The following is an 11,634-nucleotide window of genomic DNA, read 5'->3' on the forward strand; positions in this document are numbered from 1 at the left end:
ATATCCTCCTTTCAAGACACTGTCCATTCCATTCAACTGCTCTTCCAAGTCCTTTGCTGTCTCTGACAGAATTACAATGACACCGGTGAACTTCAAAGTTTTTATTTCTTCTCCATGGATTTTAATACCTACTCCGAATTTTTCTTTTGTTTCCTTTACTGTTTGCTCAATATACAGATTGAATAACAGGGGATAGAGGCTACAACCCTGTCTTACTCCCTTCCCAACCACTGCTCCCCTTTCATGTCCCTCGACTCTTATAACTTGACATCTGGTTGCTGCACAAATTGTAAATAGCTTTCGCTCTCTGTATTTTACCCCTGCCACCTTTAGAATTTGAAAGAGAGTATTCGAGTCAACATTGTCAAAAGCTTTCTCTAAGTCTACAACTGCTAGAAACGTAGGTTTGCCTTCCCTTAATCTTTTTTCTGAGATAAGTCATAAGGTCAGTATTGCCTCACGTGTTCCAGTATTTCTACGGAATCCAAACTGATCTTCCCCGAGGTCGGCTTCTACTAGTTTTTCCATTCGTCTGTAAAGAATTCGTGTTAGTATTTTGCAGCTATGGCTTATTAAACTGATTGTTCAGTAATTATCACATCTGTCAACACCTGCTTTCTTTGGGACTGGAATTATTGTATTCTTCTTGAAGTCTGAGGGTATTTCGCCTGTTTCATACATTTTGCTCACCAGATGGTAGAGCTTTGTCAAGACTGGCTCTCCCAAGGCCGTCAGTAGTTCCAGTGGAATGTTGTCTACTCCGGGGGCCTTGTCAGGTCTTTCAGTGCTCTGTCAAACTCTTCACGCACTATTGTATCTTCCATTTCACTTTCATCTACATCCTCTTCCATTTCCATAATATTGTCCTCTAGTACATCGCCCTTGTATAGACCCTGTGTATACTCCTTCCACCTTTCTGCTTTCCCTTCTTTGCTTAGAACTGGGTTTCCGTCTGAGCTCTTGATGTTCATGCAAGTGGTTCTCTTATCTCCAAAGGTCTTTTTAATTTTCCTGTAGGCAGTATCTATCTTACCCCTAGTGAGATAAGCCTCTATATCCTTACATTTGTCCTCTAGCCATCCCTGCTTAGCCATTTTGCACTTCCTGTCGATCTCGTTTTTGAGACGTTTGTATTCCTTTTTGCCTGCTTCGTTTACTGCATTTTTATATTTTCTCCTTTCATCAATTAAATTCAATATTTCTTCTGTTACCCAAGGATTTCTACTAGCCCTCGTCTTTTTACCTACTTGATCCTCTGCTGATTTAAGAAAATTGAATATTAGTTGTTGAAGTGGCTTTCATTAAGATTCTCTTTGGATAGCACACTGAATACAGAGACAGGGCTAATACAGAAAGCAAAATTGTAGTCAGCTCATAATAATAACAGCTACAATCACGATCATAATGTGACTTAGTACTGAGATGTTACTGCAGGAAGCACCAAACTAAAGTTGGACATGGAGGGGCGTGTAACATAACTGACATGTAACAACCAGTAATTAAGAAAATCACAATTACACTGTTTATACTTCCATTTATAGAAATGTATCAGATTTTGTTTGTAGCAATAATATTCCAGTTACGTTCCTAATATGAGAAGAATATGGTGGGGACCCATAAACTGATACTGTATCACTAGTCAAACTCTATGATTATTTCAGTAGCAATATTTAATTCTTAGCTTCCTTTGGAATAGTTTATGTTTTTACCCTTTTCAAGGCAAATTATTCAACACTGAGCTCAATTAACTTCAAAAATCCGTTCATGATAGCAATCAAAACTAAATTAAATTTAAAATTAGTGTAACTTATTTGCCTTTTATCATCACCTGTGAAGCAGGTATTTTAGACAGTAACACTTACACAGTCTGGCACTGAATTTTTGCAAAACAAAACTTTGCAATAAGTTGAGAGTATTTTAGTAAAATTCTAACTAACTTCAACTTTTGCTAATCCTTGCTCATTCGACAAACATGAATAAATCACTAGTTCATTTGAAACATGATACTTGGTTTTATAAACACCTAGAAGAAGACCCTGCATAGGTTCATGATCATCATGGAAGATATAGTTTTAAACACAGGTTTATAGCACTTGGATTATTATTAAAATCACTCACACAAATTAACTGGCCCATGCTCTGATACATATATGTATGCATGAAGTCAGTGGAGCAGTGGGGAAGTTTTGGTGCGCAAGCAATATGGCAGCTAATTGTACTCAAGGCCCTTGATTTTTGAATGCTCTATACAATTTCTTTGTGGCAATGGATTTTTAACATGTTAGAGCCATTCGTTATTGCCAAGAGTACCATGCAACAGCCAAATCCACATCCAAGGAAAAATTCCTTGCAAAGCGTCTTCCAATTGCCTTCCTTGGCACTGTCGATGTGTACCATGCAACGGCTAGCCACTGGCTGTGTACTGTTCATGCCAAGTAGGTGTCCAGTTTGATCGCCATAACCACCTTTTGCATCGCATCAAGCCACTTCCGGGGAGGGAGTTCCATACATCTTTTACATATTACAAACACAAACGCCATAAGCATGAACCAGCTTCCAATACACATTGTTCATCTTATAAACTTACATATATTATAAAATTTCATTATTTTAAACATCATTTAAGCTTTTTCCATATATACATTACAATACTTTACATTTTCTGTCACAAATCAATGACCTTAATCAACAAAGAATACACACCTCATAATTACAGATACACAGTTACATAATATAACCCTACTTCTAATCGATATAAGTGTTCCAAACTCCCTGGTGCAAATATAGGAGCAAATTATAACTACACTGATGACATGGCTTCCATACTACAGTGGAACATGAATGGGTTCAGGACTCATGTGGAGGAACTGAAATTCCTAGCACAGGCACGTCCCTTGTGCTTTTGTTTACAAGAAACACATTTTAAAGATACAGATTCCCTGGCTACAGTGATATACGTTATACTGCAAGTATGACATATGGGGGGAAAGAGCCAAGGGAGATGTCGCAGTGTTTGTCACTAATACGCACCACTCCTCTGCTTTCCCCTTGGTAACTGACTTGCAAGCAGTTGCAGTTCAAATTCATGTGTGTCAAAGGATCACTGATGGCTCACTGTATTTACCTCGACAAAATGCACTAGACTCTGAGTCACTCATGGATCTTATCGCACAACTCCCGCGACCATTCCTCTTGGGAGCCTTCAATGCCCGTCATGTCCTGTGGGGCTTGACCAATACCTGTATTTATTTATTTATTTACACATCAAGTTCCATAGGACCATATTGAGGAGCAAATCTCCAAGATCATGTAACGTGTCAGTACATGAAATTATAACATAAAAGTAGTCACAGATAACAATAAAATGTTTATGAAGCCAAAAAACAAGTCAAGCCATACATAAGTTTCAGTAAACGCAGTCAACAATATAACATAAGAATCAGTTTCAATTTGAAAGTGCGTGGATTACTGCTAAGAGTTTTGTATTCTTGTGGCAGCTTATTGAAAATGGATGGAGCAGTATACTGCACACCTTTCTGCACAAGAGTTAATGAAGTCCGATCCAAATGCAGATTGGATTTCTGCCAAGTATTAACTGAGTGAAAGCTGCTAATTCTTGGAAATAAGCTGAAATTGTTAACAAGAAATGTCAGTAAAGAATATATGTATTGAGAGACCAATGTCAAAATACCCAGACTATTGAACAGGGGCCGACAAGAGGTTCGTGAACGTACATCGCTTATTGCTCGAACCGCACGTTTCTGGGTCAAAAATATGCTTTTAGAATGGGGAGAGTTACCTCAAAATATAATACCATATGACATAAGCGAATGAAAATAAGCGAAGTAGATTAATTTTTGTGTCGAATGATCACTTACTTCAGAAACCGTTTGAATAGTGAAAATGGCAGCGTTAAGTCTTTGACCAAGATCCTTAAAGTGGGCTTTCCACGACAGTGTACTATCTACCTGAACACCTAGAAATTTGAACTGTTCAATTTCACTAATCATATGCCCATTTTGTGAAATTAAAACATCGGGTTTTGTTGAATTATGTGTTGGAAACTGTAAAAACGGAGTCTTACTGTGATTTAATGTTAGGTTATTTTCTACAAGCTGTGAAATTGTTATGTTTGAAACTGAGCTAACGTTGCACACAATATCTTTTACTACTAAGCTAGTGTCATCAGCAAACAGAGGTATTTTAAATATTAGAGGGCATATCATTTATGTAAATAAGGAACAGGAGTGGCCCCAACACTAATCATGGGGCAACCTCCCCCCCCCCCCCCCCCCCCCTCCCAAATTGACTATACCCCGCTCAGACCCCACATCACAGCCAGTCTCAATTCTGTGTATAATGACCTTTTGCTGTCTGTTTTTAAAATAAGAGGTGAACCAATTGTGAGCTACTCGCCATATTCCGTAATGGTCCAATTCTAGATCAATATTTTGTGATCAACACAATTAAACGTCTTAGTTAAACCAAAAAATATGCCTAGCATTCGAAACCTTTTGTTTAACCCGTCCAGTACTTCAAAGAGAGAAGAGAATATAGCATTTTCAGTTGTTAAATTGCTTTTAAAGCTGAACTGTACATTTGATAGAAAATTATGTGGTACAAAATGATCAATTATCCCTACACTGACAGCCTTTTTAATAACTGTAGCAAACAATTATGGCATAGCAATCGGTCTAAAATTGTCTCCCTTTTTCTGAAGCAGCTTTATAACTGAGTACTCTAATCATTCAGGAAGCTGACCATTCCTAAAGAAAAAATTACAAATATGACTAAATACAGGCTAACATGTGCAGCACAGTGCTTTAATATTCTGGTTGGCATTCCATCATATCCTTGAGAGTCCTTAGTCTTCAGTGATTTAATTTCTGTCAGTATCACAAAGGAGTATTTCAGACATCAGTCTCGGAAAGTGATTTTCCAACAGAGTTATATGATTCCCTGTAGAAACTAAGTTTTTATTTAATTCGACAGCAATACTCAGAAAATGCCCTTGGGGTCGGGTTTTGAAGGGCCTCATGACATCTCATGAGCTGTGCATCCCCAACACAGATACTCACATTTCTCTGGATCATTCTCAGCCATGGACCTTTCTTTCTGTTCTCCCATCCTCACTGACTATGTTCAGTGTGAAGCCATTGACAACCTTCATTCCAGTGATCACTTCTCAATCCATCTTCACCTACTAAATGGCTCAACGCCTGAAGTTAAGCCCCTGAAAGTGTATGGTGAGCAGTGCTAACTGGACGCGTTTCAGCCAACTGGCTATGTTTGAACACTGTGACAGCGTCCAAGGATGGGTGGACCATATCACACGAGTGATCCATCGTGCCACTGACTTCTCCATCCCACAGTCCTCAGGTCGTCTTTAGGAGGCGACCAGTACCTCGATGGTCAAATAAGTGCTGTTCCACAATCCGGAAAACGTGTGCAGCTCTTTGGCATTTTAAATACTGACCAACAGCAGACAATCTTAGAGCCTTTAGAGACGCGAGGACCAAGGCTCAGTGCATCATTAGGGAGAGTAGGGAAAGGTCATGACAAGTGTTCCTGGACTCCATCAATCATTCCACTTCATCTATAAAAGTATGGGAAGCCATCCGGAGGATTTCCGGTAAATGCAACCATTTACTGATACCAGCAGTGCTGAAACAAAGGTGCCTCCAAACACCACCCAGAGACATTGCTCAGAAACTGGCTGAACATTTTGCACAAACTACTACCACTGCAAGCCAGGATCCAGCATTTTGTCGCTGTCATGCGACTGTAGAGAGGGAAAAGTAGGACTTCAGGTCCAACATTTGTGAGGTTCACAAACTCTCCACTGTCTGAGATTCATGACTCTGCACTCGGTCACGACCAATTCTGGTACTGCATGCTTCGACATTTGCCAGCGGCATCAAAGAAAATCCTGTTTGAATCTTTTAATCTAATATGGCAGACAGTCAACTTTCCCAACTCCTGGAGGGAGGCAATTCTGATCCCTCTTCTCAAACCAGGAAAGGACTGCACGTGTCCCAGTAGTTGTCGGAGTATGGCCTTAACGAACTGTGCAGGAAAGCCCTTGGAGCGAATGGTTAACCGTCGTCTTGTCTGTTTGTTATAGAACAGGCAACTCCTTAGCCACTGTAAGTGTGGATTCTGAAGATTTCTGTCCACTATTGACAATCTGACCCTCCTAGAGATGGCTGTTCAGCAGGCTTTCCTCTGTAAGCATCTCTGTATCGGCAAATTCTTCGATGTAAGTAAGGCATTGATACTACTTGGAGACACTGTATTCTTGCACAATTGTATCAACGGGGCTCTCGTGGCCTCCCCATCTTCATATGGTCCTTCCTGTCTCAGCAGTTTTTTAGGACCCGAGTTGGTGACACGCTGTCTGATCGATTTGAGACATTCTCCCAGTGTTAGATTTCTCTTCTGCTCAGTGAGTGTCCATTACTCTCTCCAACACTTGTACCCAGCCGATACAGTAACTCAGAATATCCAGGATGCCCCCCTCCACTACAATGACTGGGGAAGGAGATGTGAAAGGGCAGATTGAGCAGCCAAGGAGGCGTGTTGTGATTCTCTGGTATTTCAGTTTGCTATTCCCCTGCATGCTATCACCTCACTGTTGAGGTACAAAGTTATGTGTTGATGGGAAGACAAGTGGCTGGCAGGTGACCGATAACAACTGCCATGTCATCAAGCCCACAACAGAGCCTTGGAGTACGTCGTTCCAGCCACATCAGTGGGACATGGTCCTTCTTACTTGTCTTCACATAGGTCACAACTCTATGACATATGGATTCTTACTCTTGTGAGAGGACCCTCAAGTGTGTTGTGCTTGTGGTGTGCAGATCACAGTACACCACATTTTATTTGCTGACCAGTGGACTGCAGTGGATCTGCTGTCTTATTTTATGTAATGATCAAATGAATGCGGTTAGGTTTTTAAAGTTTAGTGAATTACATTTTTAACAAGATTTTAGGGAGACATCCGTAATGTGTCAAAGGGTCGCTCACCACCCTAGATTTTTGTAAGTGGTCAGCCAGTCACATTTTCCTGTGCTTTTCTTTTAGTTCATCTGTGTTTTTAATTTCTTGATTAGCTATCTTCGTTGCTAATTGTTTTTCGTACATGTGAGATTGGATGTGATACAGAGTGACTGTTTGGTCATTTCGAGTTCATGCATATACAACACTTTTAGTTCATCTCCACATTTGTTTCTTTATATAAGTGTAAGGGCACTGATGACCTCTCCGCTGGGTGCCCATCAGATCCAAGCGCGCGCGCGCGCACACACACACACACACACACACACACACACACACACACACACACACACACACACACACACCAGTTTTCTGCTGCCAAGACATGTTGTGCACTTCTGTCACTGTCATAATGTTCTGTCCCAAATCAGAACTCTACTTTGAGGACCAAATACTTGATGTGGGAGAGTCATAACTTTTTGGGATTTGTCTTCAGTGCCTGATGGTGTCCCCATCTTTTCCAACTTAAGGAACCATGCTGATCGCATCTTAATACTCTTTGTGGTCTCGGTATACCAGCTGGGGTGCACACCACACTAAACCTTTGCACCTCTACAAAGCTCTCATCCTGTCACATGTTGATAATAGGAGCCGGGCATATAACTCAGCATCAGCTTCAGCATTGTGGATGCTGAACCCGATATACCACTGTGGGTTCCAACTTGCATCAGATGCCTTTCTGACCAGTCCTTTGAACAACCTTCTCGCAGGGACTGGTGTTCCTGCCATACAGATCAGGTGTCAACAACTGCTGCTCAACCAAGCAATACAAGTTCATTGCACCACTGAGCATCCAAACTAGTGTGTCTTTTTTCCTGGTAAGAAGATCTACCCCCACAACAGAGGTCAAGGTCTGGAGTCTTGTTCACACTTGATTTTCAGAGTATCAGCTCTGAACTCCATCCTTCCCCATTGTTGCCTCTTGTGAGGGAGAAATCGAGTGTGCTCCCATTGTGTGTACCCCATGCTGGGATCTGCCTGAATCTCACCATGAGGACTCGAGAGACACTGATTTTTTGCTGCCTGTTCCTTAATATTGTTGACATATTTCCAGGCCCAGTTGTAGTATACACTGATGGCTTTGTTGTCGACGGACAAACCAGTTATGCCTACACACATGCAAGAGACAGTGAACTAAGCTCCCTGCCAAACAAATGCAGTGCATACACTGCAGAATTGTTACTATTGGTCAAGCTCTCGTACACCTTCGTTCTTGTACTGCTAAGTCATTCTTAATTACAGTGACTCCTTGAGTAGTCCTCAAACTCTAGATCAGTGCAACCCTAGACGCCTGTTGGTTGCGACTATACAGGACCTCTTGTGTGATCTCCATCATGCTGGACAGTCAGTTGCCTTAATATGGACCCCTGTTATGTTGGAATCCCAGGAAATGAACATGCTGACCGGTTGGCCTAGTTTGCAACCAGGATGCTGACTTTGGAAGTTGAGCTAGCAGAACTGAACCTTCGGTTGATTCTATGCTGACAATTATTTGAGGCTTGGAAAGCATATTAATTTGCCCTGGTTTCTCTGAATAAACTGCGAACTGTAAAAGAGACCATGACCTTGAGACAGTCTTTCCTCTTTGCTTCTTGCAGGGAATTTATTGTCCTGTGTTGGCTTCTGGGTGCACTTGTGAGTATCCAACACACTGTTAGTGTGGCCCACATCCTACTGGACTGCCCTAATGTGGCCTCCTTATGGCGAAATCTTAAACTTGCTGACACATTACCTCTGGTGCTAGTGGATGATGCCTAAATGGCAGATTGGGTTTTATATTTTACCTGTGAAAATTGTTTTTACTCTTCCCTGTGACATAGGGCGTGTTAGCCTCATTGGCCAATCGAGGGATTGGTGGGGTGCCCCATTGCCTACTCTGACCCGAGGGGCCTATGACTGCCCTTGGTTGGTGGTCTGGCCTTCCTCCTGCCATTTTAATTCTTGTTATTCTTTTTACATCTGTCATTGGTCAACAGATTTTTCATCATTGTTCTCCTTCCTGAAATTTTATGTTGTCCATGTAGCTAGTCTCCTTCTCAGATACTGAGTGTGTTTCCCCAGTCTCATATTGTGTTACTGAGGCCTCCAGATGCTTTGTGGGTGGGGAAACTCTTGCACCTTACCTTCACCCTTTTACTCCTCTCTCACTTCTAGTTGCTTCTGTCTCTTGGCTTTCTTGATTCTCACATAGAATAGAGTCCATTGGAATATGTCTTTCATGTACTTCCTCTCTGGGTTGTATTCCCGGGTGGCACACAAAGGATTAAGGTACCGATGTCCTCATAGTTTGGGTCCTTTAATGCCGTCCATCCATCTTTGTATCTGTGTACCTGTTTTGATATGGGACCTTATGAAGATATCCTGTTCTTTACAATGTCTGCTATAATTCTATATCTTCTCCTTTCCTCCTTAAAAGTGTGCTAACCGTTCAGTGTTTTGTACGTTTTTCATGCCCACAGTCACAGTGTGTGCGGTTAATCATTATAAACTTTGATATACTTAATTTGATCAGGGAGCTCATTTTTATTCATTCGAATTGGAGTGTAAAGGAACCGTGATGTTCGTGAGGCAGTCTTGTCACACATGTAAATCTAGTGACCACTGTTCAGTTTGCCTTTCTCATGATATGTAGTAATAATAAACTTTTTGATCTATGTACCTTTTGCTTTAATCTGAAATACATTGTACTTGTTTCTGTTCACAGAGCGTAAGGCAACTGGGCTGGCTGGAGATCTCGAAGGTATTAGCATTAGCCAAGGTGAAGCGTACAGTTTTGAAAAAGATTTTGTGTAACACATGTGTCTAGTGCTAGCAACACATCGTGATGCTTCCTGGTATTTTTTTACCATGTATATTGTACTGTGAATAAACTGAAAGAACCTTACATTGATTCTTTAATTGCTACACAGTAGATGTAAGAGCAGAAAATAACTGCTTTATTTTTGATAAATGAATAAATTTTTATTGAATTAGCTGTTACTCTGCACAGTATTTTAATATGTAACATTGAACCAAATGAGGATGAGGAGTTTGCCACAAATTGGAAACTGAATACAACTAAATCTAGATAACATTATATAGCTTTTACATGTCTGGTTCATATTTACAGTATTGCTGGTGTGTGCACCCATTTTTGAAATCCTTATCTCTGCACTGTCAGTTGCTTCCCTTCAGTCTTTCTGCATCTTCTCCACTTTCTTTTATATCTTTTCACAGAACACCACATTCACAGAAAACTTGCATTTGTTGAGAGCAGCACTCAGATATAAAAAATCCATCAGTCTGAATGAATTTTATACTTAATCGTTTCCACTCTGATGTCAAGCCCCATTTGACACAATTTTTCATATCTCTCACATGCTCCACTTTCGAATCTGACTGTACTAGGAATCACTGCTGCCATCTAGAATACTGATCCCAAACTTTGTTTCGCAGAGCATAGGTCTTCTGTGGGAAGTAAATAAGTTCTCCTTGAAAAACTATTAATAACATGGCAATTTTTAAGAATTCCACATTTTGACATAACTAATTAGTTTTTAAACAGTTTCATTATGATATCTTTGTTATTAGATATGATTTAAAACTGAAGTAATCACTGAATCAAACAAGATTTTCTCATTGTTTTAAATTTTATTGCCTTCGAAATAAATGAGATGTTCCATCAAAATGACAGGATTCTCAAAGTATTCCATCAGAGGAGAAGTTTGGGAACCCCTGATTTAGAGAAGCTTGTGTTAACTCGGTCTGGAACTGTAACGGTTGTGTTGAGAGAAATGTAATTATTATATTCAACATAAAAGACACAAAATTTTTTAGTTTTTCATGCACAATTCTTTCTGTGAAAGACATTGTAGAGCTTTTATAGGAATTTTTAAGTGAAAACAAGAGTCACAATGATACAAGGGTAAGTCAATTATTATCCGCAATTGAGTTATATTTTTGTTTATTTCGGTAGTACTGCATTGATGATGCATGCTTTGTTTATTTGTTGTTATATCTTTGCAATTATTAAGCTGCTAGGTTAGTTTCATTATCGCTGCTCTGCTGTCTGTTTGCACCAAAGAAGAGCAACATTCAGTGATATGTTTTTTTTGTGGTGGGAAAGCATATCGGGCCGAAATTCATCAAAGATATTTGGTACAGTACAGGAACAGTGTTTTGCCACAGCGAAGTGTCTACAAATGGATTGAAAAAATTCCAAAATGGTCCCACAAGTGTTACGCTCAATGAAGGAGCAGAACGACTGTTTACCGCCGCAAATGAAAAAAAGCCATTTAGCATCCATGTGGAATGATTCTCTTAGACAGACAATTAATTATTGACGAAGTGTCACATCATCTGCAAATTAGTCACGGTTCTCCCTACAAAACCATCCACAACATACATTCATTTCATAAAGTTTGTGCAATATGTGTCCCAAAACAACTCACACAGTTGCATAAACAAACGTGCTTGGACATCTGCAAAAAACATTTGGATCGCTATGGTAATGCAGGGGACAACTTCTTAGACAGTATCATTACTGTTGATGAAACATGGATCCATCATTACGAGCCAGAGTGTAAATTGTAGAGTATG

At 40.2% G+C, this 11,634-nt stretch overlaps 1 protein-coding gene across 1 annotated transcript in view; it reads left to right on the forward strand.

Moving 5' to 3' along the window:
- Positions 1-10,035, forward strand: part of LOC126356032 (guanine nucleotide-binding protein-like 3 homolog) — a 91,191-nt gene extending 81,156 nt beyond the window's left edge. Inside the window, exon 11 of the mRNA XM_050006689.1 lies at positions 9,761-10,035. Coding sequence (XP_049862646.1) covers positions 9,761-9,849 — 89 coding nt within the window. The 3' untranslated portion in view covers positions 9,850-10,035. The remainder of the gene's footprint in view (positions 1-9,760) is intronic.
- Positions 10,036-11,634: the final 1,599 nt, after the last annotated feature.

This window comes from Schistocerca gregaria, chromosome 1, assembly GCF_023897955.1.
Source record: "Schistocerca gregaria isolate iqSchGreg1 chromosome 1, iqSchGreg1.2, whole genome shotgun sequence".
Taxonomy (NCBI): domain Eukaryota; kingdom Metazoa; phylum Arthropoda; class Insecta; order Orthoptera; family Acrididae; genus Schistocerca; species Schistocerca gregaria.